Source organism: Silurus aristotelis, assembly GCF_946808225.1.
Source record: "Silurus aristotelis genome assembly, chromosome: 5".
Taxonomy (NCBI): Eukaryota; Metazoa; Chordata; class Actinopteri; order Siluriformes; family Siluridae; genus Silurus; species Silurus aristotelis.
In genome coordinates, this window is record NC_139578.1 from 34,358,951 (window position 1) to 34,383,225 (window position 24,275).

The 24,275-nt window shown below is 43.4% G+C and overlaps 2 protein-coding genes and 3 long non-coding RNA genes across 7 annotated transcripts in view; 2 read left to right on the forward strand and 3 right to left on the reverse strand.

The window, feature by feature from the left end:
- The window catches only part of LOC310725889 (uncharacterized protein), a 537,758-nt gene that overhangs the window by 215,430 nt on the left and 298,053 nt on the right, over positions 1-24,275 (forward strand). The window lies entirely within an intron of this gene.
- LOC310725954 lies at positions 241-5,874 on the reverse strand. The gene is made up of 2 exons (XR_014533592.1): positions 5,264-5,874; positions 241-1,923 (listed from the first exon to the last, which is right to left on the reverse strand). It is a non-coding gene; the product is annotated as an uncharacterized lncRNA (long non-coding RNA).
- Positions 7,094-12,465, reverse strand: LOC310725922. Of its 3 annotated transcripts, XR_014533549.1 has the most exons (6): positions 12,344-12,358; positions 11,862-12,110; positions 10,136-10,235; positions 9,747-9,991; positions 8,519-8,830; positions 7,094-7,597 (listed from the first exon to the last, which is right to left on the reverse strand). It is a non-coding gene; the product is annotated as an uncharacterized lncRNA (long non-coding RNA). The 3 variants fall into 3 exon arrangements; XR_014533547.1 differs by having other exon boundaries at positions 11,866-12,465; XR_014533548.1 differs by having other exon boundaries at positions 11,862-12,465.
- On the forward strand, positions 8,810-9,455 carry LOC310725953. The gene is made up of 2 exons (XR_014533591.1): positions 8,810-8,926; positions 9,145-9,455. It is a non-coding gene; the product is annotated as an uncharacterized lncRNA (long non-coding RNA).
- The window catches only part of LOC310725919 (uncharacterized protein), a 70,717-nt gene continuing 69,621 nt past the window's right edge, over positions 23,180-24,275 (reverse strand). The window contains exon 6 of the mRNA XM_083541076.1: positions 23,180-23,990. Within this exon, the coding sequence (XP_083397202.1) occupies positions 23,986-23,990 (5 nt within the window). The 3' untranslated portion in view covers positions 23,180-23,985. The remainder of the gene's footprint in view (positions 23,991-24,275) is intronic.

A 24,275-nucleotide genomic window follows, 5' to 3' on the forward strand; every position in this document is an offset into this window, starting at 1 on the left:
TTTATTTTAATGTGTCTTTCATATAGCTAGTCTTTCAATCACGACTAAGGATGACCTTGGTGGTGAGTCCACTGTGCCAATTGTCAGGGAAAATTCCCACTCTGCCCGCCAGTGGCGGGAGTAATGTCGATTTCGATTTTGATTTGATTTTGACATCAAAATCAATTTTTGATGATTTGTTATGCATTTTTGATTTAAATGTCGTGTCGCGTTTAATTTTTTGACCATTTTTGACTTTAATTTTCGATTTTAATCATTTGAGTTTTTGAGTTTTAATTGATTTTTAAGGTTTTCATTTTGATTTAAGTGTAAATTTGAGTTTTAATCTGTAGATTTGATTTTTATTACCTTCTCACGTCTTTTGAGGTTTTGATGTTGATTCATTTATTTCATATTTTAATTTAGGTTTTGATTTTGCTCACCAATTACACGGATTCTAAATACTCCAGTAGTCTTACACTGAATTTTACTTAGTCAAAGTTGATAAATGACCAATATTATTACTGAACTTGATTGCTTGTGTGTCTTCATAGGGACGAGATTCTTCTTTTTGCTTAGATGATTTTTTACTTATACTAGTTTTGGCAGATTTTTGGGTCCCCTGACCAAATGGATTTTTTTAAGAGATTGTTTAGATTGTATATTTGTGATTATTTTACTTTTGATCCCCGTGGATATTAAGCCTTAATGGACTTTTTCCTTGGACCAACTTATGGACCTATTGGATTTCTCTCGTGGATGTCAACACACGAGTGCCTGGTAAAGTGCTAGTAACCTCTTCCAGGGCTCCAACAAGACCCCCTGCTATATACAAAGTATCTGGGTCAGAAGAAAACTACATGTGCCAAACAACTCAAAACTTTTACTTTGTTTTATTGCTGTATTACATGACGTATGATTGGTGATGGGTTATCACGGAAGTAAGCGGAATGTGAGACTATAAAGTTTTAGAGGGGGGAGTAATGTCGAGAAAAATATTTGAATCAACCTTATCTAGCGTGTGTTATAATCAAACTAATATTAATCCAACAAAATTACCCTAATAATCAATTTAGAACATATTAGATACAATAGAAGCAGTTTGATAAAACCTATTCAGCCTATATGTTAATCAAACTTATATAACCTATTTACACCAAGTACAAGTAGAATAGTAATAATAAGGCACTTATGTGTGAGAGTAGAATAGAGTCTGACTGATGTTATGAATGTGCTAAACAGACAAAAACCAAAGACAGCATTTAGTTTAAGCATGTTTATTGGGATAGAAAAACTTGTGGGCTTCTGCAGCTGCAGAAGACATGAAGGAGTAGTCTGGCTCAGAGTTGGGGGAAGGTAGGGTAGCAAGATAATCGGGTGAATGGACCGGAGATGTAGGAGAATAATCAGTGGGAGACCAGCGTGAGGGATAAGGAGAAGACTGAGGTCTTGTTGCAGGAAAGCAGGTGTCAACGTCAACGTCGTCAGCATAAGTTTGGGTCTGTTGATTGCAGGCAGCAGAGAGGTCAGATGAGGTCTGTGTGTTTAAGAAATTGAGCAATCTCAGTAGCAAGTGAGAAGAGCTGGAATTGGCGATATTGTTTATAAAGACCACCCTTAGATGTCTCTGAACATCTGCGTGATGGAGCTGAGCAAAAGAAACCAACAGAAATAAGATGTTAAACAGGCTAAAGTCCCAGTGACAAGAAAAACACAAACTCCTAGGTGCATGGAAGAATAACACCCATTCAAAAGAAGATTCAACACACTATGTAACAATCAGTTCAGAAAATATAAATGAAGTATAACCTAGGTACTTGCATAATCAAGTAGAGTAATATGGTCAAACATATATGAATAGACAATCTAATACACTGATATAGCTAGATTCAACATAGAATAGCAAACAGCATTAAAAAAAAGAATAAAAGCATAACACTTACCCTGTCAGGAATCCCCCTGCCACGCCCCCTACGGAGGCTGTCTTCCCTTGGGATTCCCTGACGCACCGCGCTCCTGTTCTCATGCGTGCCCCGCCCGCACGCAGCTGCTCGCAATCGGGCTTCACGAGGAGCAGCTGAGACTCATCTTCGGGTCCGATCACACCACCCATATAAACCCCACGCTCACCTTCACGAACGGTCGGTTATTGAATGTACGTGTGTGTAGTTTCGTGTTGGTCTGTGCAGGTTCCTGGTGGCTCGCTGCTCCGCGTATGCTTCCCACGCTACGCATCTTCGCCTTCCGGATTCCCTGTTCTCTCCACGGCGGCGTGTAAGTTTGGTGTGTAAGCACCGTGGATATTATTTGTTTATCATTTGTATTTCGGACTTCCGTTGGCCGGTTTATCCCGCGCTGTGGGTGCTTTACGTTGGCTCTGCCTGTTTGTGAAATAAAAACGGCGGCTTCTATTTCTGCCTCCGCCTCCATCTACGCCACGTGACAGAATAACCGACCTCCGAAAAGAATAAAGGACTGGAGAAAAGAGTAAAGGACATGATCGGATTAACGCCGTGTTCCCGGCGCGAATCGCACCTCGGTGGGCGGGTTCGCTCGGCCGCGACTACGAAGCAGCCAAGCCCCGCCTCCAGGAAACCCCGGAAGCACGCGGCCGATTCTCGGTCATGTTCGGCGGTGCCACACCCCTACAATGACGTCACGGGATTCCCAAAATGCTTCTCTGGCAACAGAGCAGAATGGGGCGATTTTTTACGGAGTGTGAGGGATTTTATGGAGTCGAATGCGTTCCGCTACCCGACTGAGAGAACCAGGTCGCTTCGGTCCTCTCTCTCCTGACGGGGGAATCCCTCACTCTCGCCATACAGCTATGGGACGTGTATGGGGGTGAGTTTGGCACGTGCACCCGGTTCCTACAGCTTCTCACCAGGGGACTCGGGTTGGTCACGCCCGATCTTCAGCTCCTCTCACCCGCCTCCGAGAACACGGTCCCATCCCAGGACCTCCCTGAAAGCTCGGCTCCGCCCCAGGGCCTCCCTGAAAGCTCGGCTCCGCCCCAGGACCTCCCTGAAAGCTCGGCTCCGCCCCCAGGACCTCCAAGAAAGCTCGGCTCCGCCCCAGGACCTCCAAGAAAGCTCGGCTCCGCCCCAGGACCTTCAGGTCCCTCCAGAGAGCTCCGCCCAGCTCCAGGTCCCTCCAGAGAGCTCCGCCCAGTTCCAGGTCCCTCCAGAGAGCTCCGCCCAGCTCCAGGTCCCTCCAGAGAGCTCCGCCCAGTTCCAGGCTCCGCCAGAGAGCTCCGCCCAGTTCCAGGCTCCGCCAGAGAGCTCCGCCTCTCTGCTCCAGGCTCCTCCCGAGAGCTCCGCCTCGCCGCTCCAGATTCTTCAAGGGAGCTCCTCTCCGCCTCTGAGCGACCCCGTGAGCTCCTCTCCGCCTCCGAACGACCCTGTGAGCTCCGCTCTGCTCCAGTGTGCCGAGGAGTGCTACGCTCGGCTCCAGTGTCCAGAGGAGTGCTACGCTCGGCCCCAGTGTCCAGAGGAGAGCTCTGCTTCGCTCGTGGATCTCCAGGTGAGCCCCTCTCCGCTCGTGGATCTCCAGGCGAGCCCCTCGCCGCTCTTGGATCTCCAGGCGAGCCCCTCGCCGTTCGTGGATCTCCAGGCGAGCCCCTCGCCACTCCTCGGCCTCCATGGGAACTCAGCTCCGCCCCAAAACTCCCAGGAGAGATCTGCTAAACCCGAGCACGTCCCCGTAAGCTCTTCTCCACCCAGGGGTTTCCCAGTGCACTCACACCGGCTCCAGGACTGCGAAAGGGAAGTCGAACCGCTGGCCCCGGGTTCCACGGAAGGCGACGGCTCGCCCCACAGTCCTACAGAAGACGACGGCTCGCCCCACAGTCCTACAGAGGGCGACGTCTTGCTCCCTAGCTCCTCTCCGGGCGACGTCTCGCTCCCTAGCTCCTCTCCGGGCGACGTTTTGCTCCCTAGCTCCTCTCCGGGCGACGTCTCGCCGAGGAGGGCGCTCCGCCTCTGAAGACCACCGGGGTCTTTGTTCCATCTCCGGCCTCCATCCAGGGGGTCCACCAGCCGGTAAGCCTCGCTGACTGCTCACCCCCGCTTCCGGCGGTCTGTCCCTTCCAGGTCCCCGTGGGTGAGAAGGCTCCGGTCCAGACCTCCGGCGAGGACATCGCCCAGCCTCAGGTCAGCACCAGGGACGTCACGCCCTTCCCGGTCGATGCGGTGGAAGGGGTCCCGTTCCAGGCCTCCACGGGGGCAGCCGATCCGTTCGGGTTCCCGTGGTGGCCAGCCCGCGTCCTCAGACCACCACCGAGGACGTCTCGCAGCTACCGGCCTCCACTGAGAGCGTTGCTCTGCCTCCAGACTCCCCTGAGTGCAACGTGCAGCTCCTGGTCCCCGTAGGAGACGTCTCTCCGTCTGCAGTCGACGCCAGGGGTTTCGCGCCGTTCCTGGCCGCAGCGCTGGAATGTGCTCCTCTCCTGGTCCCCGTAGGTGACATCTCTCCGTCTCCAGTCGACCCCAGGGATTTCGCTCCGTTTCTGGCCGCAGCGTTGGGATGTGTTCTGCTCCTACGTCCCGCGGTGTCCATGGTCCCTTTCCGGCTCTTCTTGCAGGGGGTCACTCCGCTTCAGGTCCTTCCCGGCTCTCCCTGGCTCCGTGGCGGTTCCTACCTGGTCCCTTTAGGCCCTAGACGATCAGGGGGGCCGTCCTCAGAGTGCCCCAGCCCTCCGGGCTTTCTGTGGGTTGGGGGCGTCCGGTGCCGCCCCCGTCGGGGGGGGTGGTGTCAGGAATCCCCCTGCCACGCCCCCTTCGAAGGCTGTCTTCCCATGGGATTCCCTGACGCACCGCGCTCCTGTTCTCGTGCGTGCCCCACCCGCACGCAGCTGCTTGCAATCGGGCTTCACGAGGAGCAGCTGAGACTTATCTCTGGGTCCGATCACACCACCCATATAAACCCCACGCTCACCTTCACGAACGGTCGGTTATTGAATGTACGTGTGTGTAGTTTCGTGTTGGTCTGTGCAGGTTCCTGGTGGCTCGCTGCTCCGCGTATGCTTCCCACGCTACGCATCTTCGCCTTCCGGATTCCCTGTTTTCTCCACAGCGGTGTGTAAGTTTCCCGGCGCGCCTCGGACTTCTGACGCTTCTCCGTCTCTGCCTCCGCGCCACACCGCGCACCATGGATATTATTTGTTTATCATTTGTATTTCGGACTTCCGTTGGCCGGTTTATCCCGCGCTGCGGGTGCTTTACGTTGGCTCTGCCTGTTTGGAGATGGAGGCTGCCTTCGCCTCCATCTACGCCGCGTGACATACCCATTGCAGATGCAGGAAGGCAAAATAGGTCACAAAATGGTTGTTCACACTCAAAAGACTGAAGCAATGTATGGTTGGATTTAGAGAGAATAAAGGCTTTATACGCACACATTTTTTCAAAAAAAGCCAGATAAAGGCCGAAAATAAGGGGAAAGGAGGAGAGCAGGAACTCCAAATATGGGACCATATGGGAAGAGTGAAGACCAAGGCCAAAGATAAGGGGAATTGAAACAAAGAGGGCAAAGTCAGAAAATAAGGGGAATTGTTCAAAATGAAGAGATTAGAAAAAAACTAAAGACACAGGGTGTCTGCAGGGTATAAATACGAGCACGAGCAAACAGCATGTGTACTTCGTCATTCTGGTGTGCTTTATCATTTTGATGCGCTGTTCATTTTAATGTGAAATACCCACCTTCAATTAAGCTCATTGGAACGTGTATGAAATAAAGAAGTTTTGCTTTTACTCATCCAAGACTGAGGATCCTTCATTGGCGGTTTGTGTCTATTATATTTTTGTCTTTTTAGAATTGGCTGTGCAACATTGGGTAATCCTCTGAACAAAGAATCCACCCTCGATGTGTCGCCTCAGAGACGGGCTCTGAGTTCCGACAGGTGCAACTTCTTGCCAACACTTTCTGGAGTGGATGGAGGCGTGAAAACATCACAATGCTTCAAAGCCGAAGCAAATGGCAAAAGGAACAACGAAATCTAAAAGAGGGTGATGTGGTCCTTCTTACGGATGCTCAAGACAAGCGCAATGATTGGCCTATGGCCCTTGTAACCAAGACTTTCACCAGCAGTGCTAAAAAAAATGAGAACAGTTGAACTAAGATTTGCAAGGAATGGGACAATCAAGACATTACTCAGACCTATATAAGAGACTGTTCTTCTCATGCCAACAGAGGACTGATAAATGTGAGGTCTTTTGTGAACATTTCCTTTATTAGTTGGTTATATTGTGGTATCTAAACAATACCAGGCGGGGAGTGTCATGGCACGCATTTATTTTTAAGTTGTTACCTTTTCTTAAAGCATGTACTGTATATATTTGTGATTTAGAAGTTTGAGTTTAAATCGAACTATCCTCCAACAATGGTTATTTGTGAACATTCTGTAACAAGACATTGTAATGTTTGTATGTTTCAGTTTTACAAAAAAAGAGTAAAAAGAGGAAAGAACATAACCGTTATATCCTCTAAACTATACTCCTGCGTCTGACCTTTTCTGACTCCTGTTAGCTATCCGTCAGTTTTGCGGTAGATGAAATACGCATATGGGACAGAATACCAACATTGAAAACAGGGTGAATTCCCATGGTAAATAAAATGGCCTGTATTTTACAGTCACAATCTCCACTAGTGATGAGCAATTGTTTGAGACAGGCACTAGATTTTCTAGGGAGTAAAAAAATGGATTCTGGAACAATGGAAAAGAGTCATGTGGTCTAATAAGTGAATGTGATGGATGGATCAGGGTAAGAAGAGAAGCAGATGAAGTGATGCACCCATCACACCCAGTGCCTACTATAGACTGTAGGGGAAGTGTTATGATCTGGGGTCGCTTCAGTTGGTCAGCTCCAGGTTCAGCAGTGTTGTGTGCCCAGAAATATGGTCAGCTGGCTACCTGAATATACTGAATGACCAGGTTTGTCCATCAATGGATTTTTTTCTTCCCTCATGGCATTGGACACCATTTAAACACAGTTCTCTAAAATCATAATCAGGGATTAAAACAAATAAAAAAAAAAAAAAAAAAAGATTTAAACGTTTAGAAAAAAGCTAATAAAACATAAACAAATAAATACACAGACAAGAAAAAAACATCTCAATATATTTTATTGTCCTTTTTTTTTATTAATATAATGAAACGATTTTATAAGCATACTGTGCATTTAATCTTTGTGTTTGGATTTCAGAAAATGATTGTTATATATTTAAGTTGGAAAAATTCTGCATCATATTAATAACACATTTAAAGTAATAATGTCTTTTCTCCCTGCTGCTATTAGACTTTATAATCAGAGTGGCTCCCAGTAAACCAGTCACCAAAATACACACTGTTCTTGTGTTTAACTGCAATAATAACAAGAACAAAGTTTTCATGCAATAAATGTACAATAACTCATTAAAACTGTGTAATATTACCTGTGTGCAATATGTTTGATAGCGTAACTACTTATTGCTCTCTTTTTCTTTTGTATTTATACATTGTGTTGTGTATATACTGTATTGTGTTTCTACTTTTTATATATATATATATTTGCACATTTCTTTTTCTTTTGTTGCTGTAACACAAATTTCCCCACGGTGGGATGAATAAATGTACATCTTTTATCTGACACGCTACAATCCGTCACGCTCCCTGAGATCTCAAAACTCTGGGCTTCTAGTAGTTCCTAGAATAGCAAAGTCCACTAAAGGCGGTAGAGCATTTTCACATTTAGCTCCTAAACTCTGGAATAGTCTTCCTGACAGTGTTCGGGGTTCAGACACACTCATCCAGTTAAAGTGCAGAATAAAAACATATCTTTTTAGCAAAGCCTACACATAACACACATCACACACATCACATCACAACCTTGTGCTCCAGAACATCTGATCACATGCACATTATCAACTTGTGCTGTTAATATCATGAACAGCAGCTACGCTAATTCCTCTCCACTGCTTCTCTTTCTCTCCCCATCCCGAGGCATCCTGAGGTTTGGCCAGCTCCAGTCACCTCCCACCTCATGAAGATTATGGACCTATGGGTGATCATGGAGAAGTAGATGCCGAACTTGCAAACATCCCGAACCATCTACAGATGTACAAGTGCCAATTGGATCCCACTACATGTGTGGCATTGGACCTCCTGGAGTGTTTAAAGGCTCTGGCATGGAGAAGCTGATGCTGGATCTGTGATGATCACAAATGTTGAGCTCAGTAGCTCCTACTTTTATAACAAAGACTGTAGAAAGAACATTCACTTATAATCTTATACTCCAGTACTCATGTTAGTTCTCTCTCTCCAGTGTTCTGTATTGTTGAAAGATTTATGACCAAACTTTTGATGTCACCCATATGAGGATGGGTTCCCCTTTTGAGTCTGGTTCCTCTCAAGGTTTCTTCCTCATAACATCTAAGGGAGTTTTTCCTTGCCACAGTCACCACGGCTGCTCATCAGGGACAAACGCACACCATTCACCTTCACTGTTGTTTTCTGTAAAGCTGCTTTGAGACAATGTCTGTTGTGAAAAGCGCTATACAAATAAACTTGACTTGACTTATCTTATCTTATCGCTGAAATGATTTACAATTCTATTTATATAAATTCTATTTACCATCATAAAAATACAGACACACACAGACACACACACACACAGTGTATTCTACATTGTTGAATATTTAATGGTTTAAATTGCAGTGTTTATTGATAATGAAAATAAATTAATTAGAAAAAAATGCAGAAATCTTCTCAGCAGCGATCTCAATTTCTCTTTCAATCTCATCCTCGATTCTTCTTTTACTTTCACACCGAGTCTGATGCTGCTGTGTTTCTTCCTCTGTCATCATTCGTATTTTCACCCTGGTTGAAGAGAAAACATTTCTACACTCGTCACTCCACTTCAATTGTGAATGAAGTGTCTGCAAAGCTTCATCATATTCAGACAGAGAGGAGCAGGTGAGATCTTTAAAGAGTCTCTTAAAGCTCCACATCACCACATTGTTTAGGACCATGGGACAATAATCATTTAGCTCAACTGGAGTGCATGGATTAGGTTCAGGAGTGATAGTGAATCTCTTGAAGCATGGAGGGAGAATGAATTGTGTCAGAGACGGGTGGAAAATAAAGTACTGGGCGATTTAGTTTCATCTACACCTGCTATTCACTTTCCTTAGACTCCTCCTGACCTGATGTTCTGAGACACTGAATCCACAACCCTCACTGATGGGTGAGTATATTTCTATTGCATTAGCAGGAATGCTAGTTTGTAGCCAGGATGCTAATATTGCATTTTTACTTCGTGGATTTTCTTTTTATTTCAATTAAGTTTCTCCATCAGTCACAAAGTTCAAGTTTATTTCTATAGCGGTTTTCACATTGTCTCAAAGCAGCTTTACAGGATTAAAGATTTAAAGGAAATGATGTGTGTTTATCCCTTAAGATGAAGAATAGGCGACTGTGGTGGAGGAAAAACTCAAAAGGCAAACCCATCCTGATCTGAGTGATATCAAGAGTGTGGTTATAAATCAGCTGTAGTGGAGAAGGGTGTAAAAGGAAGTACAAAAAATGTGACATTCCTGATGTGTCAACAATCTTCATCTATTTAATAAAGTAATAAATCAGGCTGCTAGAAACTGATCATTATAACAGTGAACTGATAATGGAGATAAAAGATTAAGCAGATGCTGTGACACAAAGATCTGTAACAATACTAGAGTGTAGTTTGTGTTGTGTACTGAACATATTTTATCAAATATTGCAGAAACTAATGACATACCATAGATTGGGCATTTTGTTTTCTTCTTCTCATGATTTTTGTTGCAGTCCAGTTCTATATATTGGCAGTCGTTACTTTCTCGAATTTTCAAAATGTGTGTCATTTTTTGGTTTAAACTCACACCACAAATCTGGTTTTTCACAACATTCTTGCTCTGTGCGGTTGCCAAGCTTCACCTTAAAAGAGGCCGAACTGGAGAGAGTATAGTAATAATCCATTTTTTTTTCTTGAGGTTCAACTTTGATCTAAACATACCAAAAAAAGATATTTATTATTTCAAAGCAAATATATCACATGAAAATATACAAAAATAGAAATAATGTAATTTCATCTAATATGTTTCACACATAAATATTGATAGAATTGGGTAGAATTATGTCCAAACTTACTTTATAAGAACTTGTCCAAAGCACCCCAAACTCAAGGCATATGGTCAATGTGCGATCTGTTTGATTGTGAACAGTGATGTAAACTCCCAGGATTCCCATTCTGAAAGAAAGTGTTTAGAACAATAAGTATGAAAGAATTCCCTGTGTGTGTGCTGTTATAGACAAATATAGTGTGAAAGAGTTCCTTTATTTCTCTGTTTCCCAGCTGATAAACACTGACTACCATCACACCCTCCATCATTAGTCCTAACATTCATACAGTACATACAACCCAGTCACAACAATCCAAACACTGCACACATCCCAAACACATTCTTCTGCAAACCTCCACTTTCCTTTTGCACTTTCTACTCACTAAATGAAGCAAATTCAATTACTTTTAATATGCTAACCTACACACACACACACACACACACACATACATTATATATATATATATATATATATATATATATATATATATATATATATATATATATATATATATATATATACCCTCCTACTGGTTTCTATAGCAGTGTTTCTCAAATGGTGTTTGGATTTTGATGGTGAATCATAAGAAAGATTTATCCATGTGCTCTATAGCGATAAGTCGAGAGGAAAGTGCTATCTGCCCTCTTCTACATACATGAGCTCAGAAAAGCTCAACATTGTTTGGTGCCAATGTGATTGACAGAAAGGGACAGAGATCATGCAGTTTCTTCCAAACGCTGTTTATAAATAAACAGGAAATTCTTGTCTTTCACTAATACATGGATAAAGATCTCATTATAAATATATATTTTGTTGTTTTTTGTTTGTTTTTATATCTTAGATATGAATATGTCACATGACCTGCAGTCCAATCTGTATTTCCAGCCACATACTGAATATAATTTACTTTAAAAGCTCAAACATCTTGAAGCTGCTTTAGACTGATGTGTGTTAGTGTGTTTTAACTACATGTATTTTAATATATTATAATAATACCTTTATTATACATAAAGATCACATGACCAGATGTAAATGGTTTTATCGATGCTAAGCTTTCACAATGCCGGAGTCGACTAATAGATATAAATTTACCATGTGTGTGGTGTATGAACACAACCTGAATAAACTTTCTACACAAACAAGTCTGTGGGGCAAAACTAATGGGGAAGAGAGAGAGAGAGAGAAATGGAGAGAGAGAGAGAGATGGAGAGAGAGAGAGAGAGAGAGAGATGGAGAGAGAGAGAGAGAGAGAGAGAGAGAGAGAGAGAGAGAGAGAGAGAGAGAGAGAGAGAGTTCCTCCAGAAAAAGAGAAGTGCAAACAGCATTTCTGCACCAAGACTCTGGACTTCATCATTAGAACTAAACTCTTACAGTGCAGTGAATCTGAATGATTAAAGCACAGCATAAATCTGACTCGGGTTCATCTGAATGCTTTAAATTGTACTGTTTATTCAGAAGAATATAAATATAAATTCATTATAAACGATATGAAGGAATATTTCAAGATTAAGCTTCACTTTTACTTTTGTGTTTTTAAAAAAAGCTGCGTACAAGATATTGTGTTTAACTGTTTTACAGTGTGATTTAATAAAGATGAACAGAACAACCATTATTATTATTTTAATGAATCAAATACATTCAGTTTTTATTATTTAAATATCTAAAATGAATTAACTTCAGAACTTTGTTTAATTTTATATATATATATTAATAAAATATTATTCATGGAGAAAAAAGCAGTTCCATTACGTACTTACGTTCGTGTGCAGCAGTGGAATGGTTGCTGGTCTCCTGCAGAAATGTCCTGAAGTGTAAAACCTGATGATTTTATAATTAAAGTCATCGCTCGTCTACACTGTGGGGAACTCCAGATCTTACTATAAGTTCTGCTCACTTCTGCTTTCAGGTTCATCCAGTTTTATTAAACACACTCGGGCAGGATCTATCCGGAAAGTGTTTATATAAAGTTTCGTTCCTGCCCTGGGGCATAACGCTCTAATCTCTTGCAGCTGCTTGTAAAGCTGCTTTGACACTACGTCTGTTGTAAAAAGCACTATAGCAATACAACAATAAACATGACTTGACTTGCTGCTGGTGTGAGATTCAGACAAACACATTTCCCTACATTCACTGACTGAATCCTGGAGATGTACTGATTATGCTTTAGAAGTTCTGTCCCAATCCACAGTGGAAAGTTTTACTGTTTCCCTGAATGAATAACGACAATTTCGGGACATCTGCTGGAGAGGAATGAAAGCCAGATAACCAGTCATTCAGGGAGATTTCCACCAAACCAGGTTTCGTTTCTCTCCAACAGATTTCCAGGAAATGTTGGGGGTTTTCCTGCATCAGTATGATCAGTTGAGTGGAGACCATTCCCATCAGAACTACAAGCACACACGACAGTAACCACATTAAGGTAAGTAAGAGTCTAGAGAGAAGTAGTTAGTGTGAGAGCAGAACAGGTTCTGCAGGGGAACGTCTGGATGCCCTAGGTGAAGTTAGCATTTCCCTGACTCCGGCATTAGAGCCCTCGCAGCGGGGCGAGTGGGTGACAACTTGGCAGCATACTTGCAAAGCCAAAGCTAATGCTTAGCTCGCCCACCGGAGCACCATTCAAGTCAAGTCAAGTCAAGAAGCTTTTATTGTCATTTCAACCATATATAGCTGATGCAGTACACAGTGAAATGTAACAACGTTCCTCCTGAACCCAGGTGCTACATAAAACAACATAAAACAAACAGTACAGAACAGAAAAACACAGGGCCGAGGAACTAAGATCCTCGCCACATAAAGTGCATGTGTGCAGCTGGTGCAAACAGTGCAAAAGACAACACAGGACAGTGCAGGACAATACACAATACACAAACTATAAAAATAAAAATAGCTTCGCCAGTAAAACCTGTCGTGACAGAATAAGGTGCAGTGTAAACAGAATTTGTGCAATTCAGCAGTAGGAGCAATCAAAATAAACAGAACCGTGACCAAAGGATTTGGACAGAATGTTGTGCAAAAGAACAAGTCCCGGAAGATCAGCAACAGACGGCATGTAAACATTTTGCGATAATGAAAAGTGTGAGTGGTATTGAAACCTGGGTGTGTGAAGTGTATGATGTGTGTTGAGTCTGGTTTGTACAGATCAGTCACACAGTTGTGTGTGTGTGTGTGTGTGTGTGTGTGTGAGAGAGAGTTCAGTTCAGTTCTTTGTTGAGGAGCCTGATGGCTTGCAGGAAAAAGATGTTGCACAGTCTTGATGTGACGGCCCGAATGCTTCGGAACCGTTTCCCTGATGGTAGGAGGGTGAAGAGTGTGTGTGGCGGGTGTGTGTGGTCATCCACAATGCTGTGTGCTTTGCGGATGCAGCGTGTGGTGTAAATGTCCATGATAGAGGGGAGAGAGACTCCGATGATCTTCTCAGCTGTCCTCACTACCCTCTGTAGGGTCTTGCGATCCGAGACGGTGCAGTTCCTAAACCAGGCAGTGATGCAGGTGCTCAAGATGCTCTCGATGGTCCCTCTGTAGAACATGGTCAGGATAGGGGGAGAGATATGGGCTTTCCTCAGCCTTCTCAGGAAGTAGAGACGCTGCTGGGTTTTCTTGGTGATGGAGCTGGTGTTGAGTGACCAGGTGAGGTTGTCCGCCAGATGAACACCAAGGAATTTGGTGCTCTTGACGATCTCCACTGAGGATCCTTCGATGATCAGTGGAGAATGGTCACTCTGTGTTCTCCTGAAGTCAACAACCATCTCTTTAGTTTTGTCGACGTTTAGAGACAGGTTGTTGGCTCCACACCAGGCTGTTAACCGTTGCACCTCCTCTCTGTATGCTGACTTGTCGTTCTTGCTGATTAGACCCACCACGGTCGTGTCATCGGCAAACTTGATGATGTGATTCGAGCTGTGCATTGGTGCACAGTCGTGAGTCAGCAGAGTGAACAGCAGTGGACTGAGCACACAGCCCTGGGGGGCCCCAGTGCTCAGTGTGGTGGTGCTGGAGATGCTGTTTCCGATCCGGACTGACTGAGGTCTTCCAGTCAGGAAGTCCAGGATCCAGTTGCAGAGGGAGGTGTTCAGGCCCAGTAGGCTCAGCTTCTCGATCAGGTGCTGAGGAATGATTGTATTGAATGCTGAACTGAAGTCTATGAACAGCATCCTCACTTAAGAGTCCTTGTTATCCAGATGGGTGAGGGCCAGATGAAGGGTTGTGGAGATAGCATCGTCCGTGGAGCGGTTTGGACGATGCGCGAACTGCATGGGGTCCAGTGCGGGTGGAAGCTGGGTCATGACGAGCCTCTCGAAGCACTTCATCATGATGGGTGTGAGTGCAACGGGACGATAGTCATTGAGGCAGGAGACAGAAGACTTCTTCGGCACATGAATGATCGTCGTCGTCTTGAGGCACGTAGGAACAGTGGCGCTGCTCAGGGAGATGTTGAAGATGTTGGTGAAGACATCTGCTAGCTGTTGTGCACATTCCCTGAGCACTCTGCCAGGAATGTTGTCTGGTCCAGCAGACTTCTGTGGGTTAACTCTGCATAGAGTTTTCCTCACTTCAGCTGTGGTTAGACAGAGCACCTCCTCACTGGGAGGAGGGATGGTCTTCCTGGCAAACATGTTGTTCTGCACCTCGAACCGGGCGTAGAAGTCATTCAGCGCATCTGGGAGGGAGGCGTCACGGTCACAAGCAGGTGATGTTGTCTTGTAATTCGTGATCGCCTGGATGCCCTGCCACATGCGCCGGGTGTCTCCGCTGTCCTGGAAGTGGCCGTAAATTCTCTTGCTGTGTGCGCGCTTCGCCTCTCTGATGGCACGGGACAGTTTGGCCCTTGCTGTTTTCAAGGCCGCCCTGTCCCCTGCTCTGAAAGCAGAGTCTCTTGTTTTTAGCAGCGCACGCACCTTGGCGGTCATCCACGGCTTCTGGTTGGAGCGTGTAGTGATGGTCTTGGAGATGGTCACGTCATCAATGCACTTGCCGGTGTAGCTGGTCACTGTTGACATGTATTCCTCCAAGTTGATGAAATCACTGTTGGTTGCAGCTTCGGAGAAAATGTCCCAGTCAGTGCATTCAAAACAGTCTTGGAGAGGAGACATGGATCCTGCTGGCCAGGTTCTCACTTGCTTCCGAACTGGTCTTGAATGCCTGCTGAGTGGTCTGTATGCTGGGATCAGCATAACAGAGATGTGGTCTAAGTACCCGAGGTGGGGGCGGGGCTTTGCCCGGTATGGGCCCCGGATGTTTGTGTAAACAACATCCAGCGCGTTTTCTCCTCTGGTTGCAAAGTCCACATTCTGATAAAATTTTGGGAGCACAGTCCTGAGATTTCCGTGATTAAAATCTCCGGTGACAATAAACAATCCGTCAGGGTGTGTGTTTTGAAGTTCGCTAATGGTCCCGTAAAGCACGCTGAGCGCTTCCTTAGCATTAGCGCTAGGTGGTATGTACTATGAGACTCTGGAGCACAATAGCGATGGTGAATTCCCGTGGTAATTAAAAAGGTCTACATCTCACAACAATAAACTCCAAAAGCGATGAGCAGTAGGTAGAAACAAGCACAGAGTTGTTACACCATTCCGTGTTGACGTAAACACACAGACCGCCGCCGCGAGTCTTACCGCACAGACCTGCATTCCTGTCGGCACGAAACGCGGCTAACCCATCCAGCTGGATGGCGGCGTCCGGAACTCTGTCGCTCAGCCACGTCTCAGTGAACACAAAAACGCAGCAGTGTTTGTACTCACGCTGAGTAGCTTGTTGGAGTCTGATGTAGTCTAATTTATTGTCCAGGGAGCAGACATTTGCTAGCAGTAGTGATGGTAGAGCGGGCCGGCTAGGGTTAGCTTTTAGCCTAGCATTAGCAGCCGCTCGCTTTCCGCGCTTCTGCTTTCTCGCGCAGCGCTTTCGATTCTCCCTCCTCCATCCGTCCGCCGCAAGCGATGCCGAGGACTGCAGGCCTGCTTCTCGGAGCACGCCGAGGTCGCGTAGCTTCTGCCGCAGGTCATCATTAATTGTGTTGTTTGGGTTGTTTCTAAGTTCTTTCAGGGTTTTGCGGTTGTACACAGGGACACCGGTTGCTCTGATGTCCATGTGTAGTGTAAGGCGGGCTACAAAGTGAAAGTACCATTTTATAAAAATATATTAAATATATTTAATAATTATTACCGACCAGGAGTTTAAAATAATGTGTTTGACAGAAACGTTGATTTAAACAAATGAATATTTAGCATTAAATGAAGCGAGTCCTCCTGGGTATAGTTACATACACCAACCCCGTCTAAATAGCAGAGGAGGCGGAGTCGCAGCTATTTATAATAATAATCTAAACGTCACACAAAAGACTAAACACAAATTTAAAACAAGTTTTTTACACCAACATAAAATATTCAGTGTCCAAAAGCAGGTCCAGTCAGTCAATTCCACTAATTATTATTTATAGACCCCCAGGGGCCCGACTCTGATTTTCTCATAGAATTTGCAGATTTCATCACAAATTTAGCTACTTCTTTACACAAAGCATTAATTATTTGTGACTTTAATATTCATTTTAATAATCAGGGAGACTCCTTAAGAGCAGCAGTTGTGTCCATTCTAGATTCAGTTGGAATTAATCAGAATGTTATAAGACCTACTCATAGTGGTGGACACACTCTCGATTTGTTGTTAACATTTGGATTAAAAATAAAAAAATGAGTCATAATTCCACAGTTTGAAGCTATTTCAGACCATTATCTCATCTCTTTTAAAATCTGCCTCAGTCATTGCATTACTACCTCACCACGTTACCGTGGTCAGTTACAGCAGTGCGTTTTATCAATAATGTTCCAGAAATTACGATCTTAAATAGATCTCCGTCTGACCCCGCAGAGCTCGAATGGGCCACTGAATACCTAGAATCAACGTTACATTATACTCTAGATGATGTAGCTCCCCTTAAGACCAAAATAATAAGGGAGAAAAAATTAGCACAGTGGTATAATGATCATACGCCCAGCTTAAAACAGACCACTCAGAGAGTTTAGTAATTATCTGTTTGTGGAAACTTGTAGGCAAGGGATCGAGAAGGGAAAGATTCTGGATGCTTGATAATTTTCTTCTGCTCAACTCAGATAAGACAGAAGTACTTTTACTAGGATCACATGCAGCTAGAAGCAAACTTTCCGATTACGTAGCATCTCTGGATGGTGTTTCTGTTTCAGCGTGTACGGCTGTCAAAGACCTTGGTGTGATTATTGACCCGAGTCTTTCCTTTGAGGCTCACGTAAATAATATCACCAGAATCTCCTTCTTTCACCTTAGAAATATTGCTAAAATTAGAAATATGATGTCGTTACAGGATGCAGAAAAACTAGTAGATGTTTTTGTAACATCTAGATTAGACTACTGTAACGCTTTACTGTCTGGGTGTTGGAGTAAGTGCAGAAATAAGCTTCAGTTAGTTCAGAATGCAGCAGCAAGAGTCCTCACTAGATCTAGAAAATATGAGCACATCAGCCCTGTTTTAATCATCTACACTGCTCCCAATTACATCTCACACTGATTATAAAATACTACTACTGACGTATAAAGCACTTAACGCTCTCACGCCGCAGTATCTGAGTGAACTTCTGTACCAATATGATCCTCCACACCTACTTAGAACTAAAGGTGCAGGCTATTTGTTGGTACCTCAAATAATGAAGACTACAGCAGGGGGCAGATCTTTCTCTTATAAACCCCACAGTTATGGAACAACCTTCCAATCAGTGTTCGGGACTGAGACACAGTCTCAGTGTTTAAGTCGAGGTTGAAAACGTATTTATTCAGTCAAGACTTTTATCAGTAGATTTTTTTTCTTAGGTAAAGGCTCAGATCTGGAGGGATCATGGATATGGAGTGTTTGGTGAACTGGGATATTTGTATGCTGTCATCTCCTGACTCTCACACGTTCACTCAGGTTTGTTGATGGTGGTGTGGTGGGTCATCTCCTATCCCAGAGATCCCTCATGTCTGTGTTACCTTCTTGTTCTCCCTTTTAGTTTTGCTGCCATAGCGAGTCTTGCCGGAGTCCAAACTGCACAGTGACTTTACCTCTCATGCAACAATAAAGACACATAATAATCCATATCCTTCTCTTCCTGTCACCCCTCTTCCCCCCCCCCCTCTCTTTCTCTCTCTCTCTCTCTCTCTCTCTCTCTCTCTCTCTCTCTCATATATATATATATATATATATATATATATATATATATATATATATATATATATATATATATATATATATATATATATATCTTGGTCGAGTTAAACATGCTCCTGAGGTTCCAGTGACCAATGTTCCTGCCCCTCCATGGATCTTCCCACTTCATCCAGGCCAGGTCAGTGTTCTCTTCGATTGGAGGCCTCTCTGTGCAGCTTGGGACGGTTTCTAATTAACGCCTTTGGGTGGTTCCATGAAATTCCGGAGTAAAAACGGGAGCTTTGAGGATGGATTGGACTGCAGTTAATATCCACAGACTGCTACATTGACTCAGGAATACAGTTCGCTTCTGATCATCATCACTGTACCCCGCAACATTGTATATCTGCTATAAATGGACATTCGGTGCAACCCAGGTGAGGTTGTGTCTTACAGAACAAGAGAAATATTGAGTAAACTGAACAATGTGATTATGATTAAAGACAGGAATAAATACACACAATTCACTTTAACTCTTAAAATTCTTTAAAGCTGTTTTGAGACAGTGTCTGTTGTGAAAATATAGAGAAACTTGACTTGACTTGACTCTGATGACTCATATTCAATTGTGAAATCCTCAAATATTTTTTACTGATTTTTTATTTTTTTAAGAGAAACAAAAGTTTTTCTAGCAAAGCAATGCATTTGCTTCAGGCCTACCATTAGGATCTCAATTTAAATCTCAAAGATTCTTCTCTCTATTTAATATATATTGCTGCAAAATTCTGTGGGCACATCACTATTGCACAAATATCTGGTTCCTCCGAAAATTGGTGACCTCACTAATACTTTTGTAGCTAAATTAACTCGAATCTCCACATCTATGCCACAAAATCAAGTGGAACACATTTTTCCAAAGGAGTGAGGTTTATTATAACAGGTTCTAATGAAGAGCTAAGTAGGAGCCAGTGACAGGAGATACTTAAGTAACATTGTAGTGGTGTGTAAATGAGCAAAGGCAATGTCTAATGCAGTAATATGTTCTGGGCTCATGCCAGTGTGGTGTGGGGATGTCATTTACAACAGGTTGAATGGATGACGAGGTGCTGCTCCGAAAAACAAAGTGAGCTTTATAGATGATTGTAGAATTCTTTACTGCAGAATTGGAGATGGTCTCCACTTCACCACACTTCACTCTGTAAGCTTCCATTCTCTCATTTCTTGCAGTGACCTGTTTTAAAAATAATAAACTCTTCCATTAGCACTGGTTATGCACCTAAATCTTTTAATCTGCAGTTATCAACCCCCTCATTTAGTAACCTGACCTTCACCCTGTCAGCTGTCCAACTACAGTCCAATATCAAACCTCCCCTTTATCTCCAAGATTCTAGAAAAGGTTGTAGCACAGCAGTTCTGCTCACATCTACTGAGGAAGAACATTTATGAAATGTATCAGTCAGGATTTCGGCCTCATCATAGCACAGAGACAAAGTGCAGTGTTGTGTACAGTGAAATTCAGAGATAGAGGAAACTTCATTGTTTTAAATGCGTCCATTAATTTGTTCAAATTGAAGAACGTTGTGACGTTTCAATGTGTCCTGCACTTTCTATGGTGGAATTGACTATAAAAGCCTAGACTTGACTAAAATATCCTGCTGAATTTTGAAAACCAGCAGGCGGCAGTGATTAATTATTTTCGATTTAATAAATTATTTTTATTTTTTTTGCAGGTTCCCTGGAATTTTTCTCTTTAAACCTCTCTAAATAAATTAAATTCAATTGTAAAATATATGTTCGTTATGATGCATAAATCTATTTGAAAGATTAGAAAATATATGAAAATATATAGACAATGATGCATGTACAACAACAACATAGTTCCCTTTCAGGAACTCGAGCTGCGTCGAAATGCTTTGGGAACACGCTCCGAATCATGTGTAAAATCCGTCCAATAGGCACGTCGTGACATCATCGGCGGGCGACGTCGCTCAATCCAGGAAGCTACAAAACGGCAGTGCGATGGTAGAGGCATTAGATTCTGTTGTTCTTTTTGTGTTACTCTGTGCAACATGGCTAATCAAAACAAGTTGGGCTTTCGCATGTGTTTCCTGAAGGCGACGTTGTGCTGCCGAGTCTCCCTATGAGGGCTGTCATGCCTCACAGACCCTCAAAAAAGTAATGTCGTGGTCCCAGTCTCCTCTGAGGGTCACATCACGAGTCAAAGTTCTTCTAAAGGTGTCGCCGCTCCTCAAGGTCCTGCCGAAAGCGCTTTCGTGCCCCAAAGTCCCTCCAAAAGAACCGCAATCCAAGACCTCTCTAGAAGCGAAGTAGCTCTCCCAAGCCCTGCTGAAGATGCCATCGCATTTCACATTTCCTCCAAATATTAGGTCCCAGTCCCAAGGTTCTCCAAGGGCACCTTTGCGCTTCAAGACTCCTTCAAAGGTGACGCCGTGCCTCAAAGTCTCCCTAAGGGTGATGTTGCAGTTTCAAGTCTCTCAGTAAGCGCCGTCGCGCTTCAGAGTTCCGCCGTGAACATCGTCACCCCCCCCCCCCCCCCCCCCCCCCGAGTTCCCTTTGAGGGCGTTGTTATGCCTCTGAGGTCTTCGTTATGCCTCCGCTGAGGAGCGGCGACTGGTGGTGGGTTAGGTGTGGCTGCCCCCGGAAGGGTGGCAAAGAGACGTGGTGGTGGAATGAGGAAGTGCAGGAGAGCATAAGGGGAAAGAGGTTGGCAAAAGAGAAGTGGGATCGACAGAGTGATGAGAAAAGTAGGCAGGAGTACAAGGAGATGCAACAGCAGGTAAAGAGGGATGTTGTGAAAACCAAGGAAAAGGCATATGAGGAGCTGTAGGAAAAGTTGCACACTAAGGAAGGAGAAAATGATTTGTAGAGATTGGCCAGACAGAGGAACCGAGCTGGGAAGGATGTACTGCAAGTTAATAAAGGATGGAGATGGAAATGTGTTGACTAGTAAGGAGAGTGTGTTGAGAAGATGGAGGGAGTATTTTGAGCAGCAGATGAATGAGGAAAATCAGAGAGAGAAAAGGTTGGATGATGTGGAGTTGCTAAAGCAGGATGTAGATAGGATTAGTAATGAGGAAGTGAGAGCAGCGATTAAGAGGATGAAGAGTCGAAAGTCGGTTGGACCAGATGACATACTTTAGTGTGGAAGCGTGGAGATGTTTAGGAGAGATGGCAGTGGAGTTTTTAACCAGATTGTTTAACAAGATTCTGGAAGGTGAGAGGATGCCTGAGGAATGGAGAAGGAGTGTGCTGGTACCGATCTTTAAGCATAAGGGAGATGTGCAGACCTGCAGTAACTACAGGGGAATTAAGTTGATCAGTCACACCACGAAGTTATGGGAAAGAGTAGTGGAAGCCAGGCTGAGAGAAGAGGTGACCATCTGTGAGCAACAGTATGGTTTCATGCCGAGGAAGAGCACCACAGATGCCTTATTTGCTTTGAGAATGTTGATGGAGAAGTATAGAGAAGGACAGAAGGAATTGCATTGTGTGTTTGTGGATTTAGAGAAAGCGTACGACAGGGTGGAGAGAGGAGTTGTGGTATTGTATGAGGAAGTCTGGTGTGTCAGAGAAGTATGTGAGGGTGGTGCAGGACATGTATGAGGACAGTGTGACGGCAGTAAAGTGTGCAGTAGGAACGACAGACTGGTTCAAGGTGAAGGTTGGACTGCATCAAGGATCGGCTCTGAGCCCTTTCCTGTTTGCAGTGGTGATGGACAGTTTGACGGACGAGGTCAGACAGGAGTCTCCGTGGACTATGATGTTTGCAGATGATATTGTGATTTGTGGTGAGAGTAGGGAGCAGGTTGAGAAGAGCCTGGAGAGGTGGAGATATGCGCTGGAGAGAAGGGAAATGAAAGTCAGTAGGAGTAAGACAGAGTACATGTGTGTGAATGAGAGGGAGGGCAGTGGAGTGATGCGGTTGCAGGGAGTAGAGGTGGAGAAGCTGGAGGAGTTCAGGTACCTGGGGTCAACAGTGCAAAGTAATGGAGAGTGTGTTAAAGAAGTAAAGAAAAGTGTGCAGGCAGGGTGGAGTGGGTGGAGAAGAGTGATAGCAGGAGTGATTTGTGATAGAAGAGTATCTGTGAGAGTGAAAGGGAAAGTTTATAGGACTGTGGTGAGACCTGAGATGTTGTAGGTTTAGAGACAGTGGTATTGAGTAAAAGACAGGAGGTGGAGCTGGAGGTAGCAGACCTGAAGATGTTGAGATGTTAGTTGGGATTGACGATGATGTACAGGATTAGAAATGAGTTTATTAGAGGGACAGCGCATGTAGGACATTTTGGAGACAAGTTGAGGGAGGTGAGATTGAGATGGTTTGGACATGTGCAGAGGAGGGACATGGGGTATATCAGTAGGAGAATGCTGAGGATGAAGACACCAGGAAGGAGGAAAAGAGGAAGAACAAGGAGGAGGTTCATGCATGTGGTGAGGGAAGACATGCAGGTAGTTGGTGTAAAAGAGGCAGATGTAGACGTGGGGGGATGGAGACGGATGATCTGCTGTGGCGACCCCTAATGGGAGCAGCCGAAAGAAGAAGAAGAAGAAGAAGAAGATGTGATGGTAAATGTATGAGCTTCAACGAAATATTACACCATGTGACTTTTTTGTTTTGGTCAGGAATTATGTGTGTTGTGTAAAATGGTGAAATGTCATTGCTGTCATATGAATACAACATGCATCAGTGAAAGTGAATCTTGTTGCATATGGAAAATTACACTTTTACAATCCAAGAGAATTTACATACATTTTAAAATGATGTAATAAAAGACAGTTCACCCAAAACATTATCAGGGATTAAAATGAAATAAAAAAAGATTATTAAAAGATTTAAACATTTAGAAAAAAAAAGCAAATAAAACAAACAAATAAATACACACACGAGAAAAAACTTCACAATATATTTTATTGTCCTTTTTTTTATTAATATAATGAAACAATTTTATAAGCATACTGTGCATTTAATCTTTGTGTTTGGATTTCAGAAAATGATTGTTATATATTTAAGTTGGAAAAATTCTGCATCATATTAATAACACATTTAAAGTAATAATGTCTTTTCTCCCTGCTGCTATTAGACTTTATAATCAGAGTGGCTCCCAGTAAACCAGTCACCAAAATACACACTGTTCTTGTGTTTAACTGCAATAATAACAAGAACAAAGTTTTCATGCAATAAATGTACAATAACTCATTAAAACTGTGTAATATTACCTGTGTGCAATATGTTTGATAGCGTAACTACTTATTGCTCTCTTTTTCTTTTGTATTTATACATTGTGTTGTGTATATACTGTATTGTGTTTCTACTTTATATATATATATATATATATATTTGCACTTTTTCTTTTTCTTTGCTGCTGTAACACAAATTTCCCCACGGTGGGATGAATAAATGTACATCTCTTATCTTATCTCTGAAATGATTTACAATTCTATTTACCATCATAAAAATACACACACACACACACACACACACACACACACACACACACACACACACACACACACACACACACACAGTAGTCTACATTGTTATATATTTAATGGATTAAATTGCAGTGTTTATGGATAATGAAAATAAAAAATGCAGAAATCTTCTCAGCAGCGATCTCAATTTCTCTTTCAATCTCATCCTCGATTCTTCTTTTACTTTCACACCGAGTCTGATGCTGCTGTGTTTCTTCCTCTGTCATCATTCGTATTTTCACCCTGGTTGAAGAGAAAACATTTCTACACTCGTCACTCCACTTCAATTGTGAATAGTGGAGAAGGGTGAAAGAGACGATATAAACACATCAAATGTTCCTGATTTGTGTAAATCTTCATATATTTAATAAGATAATAAATAAACCTGCTGGAAACTGATAAGTAACAGATAAATAATCATGGAGATAAAAGATGAATCAGAGGAACTTTGCTGTGACAGAAAGATCTGTAACAATATTAGAGTGGAGTTTGTGTTGTTTACTGAACATATTTCATAAAATATTACAG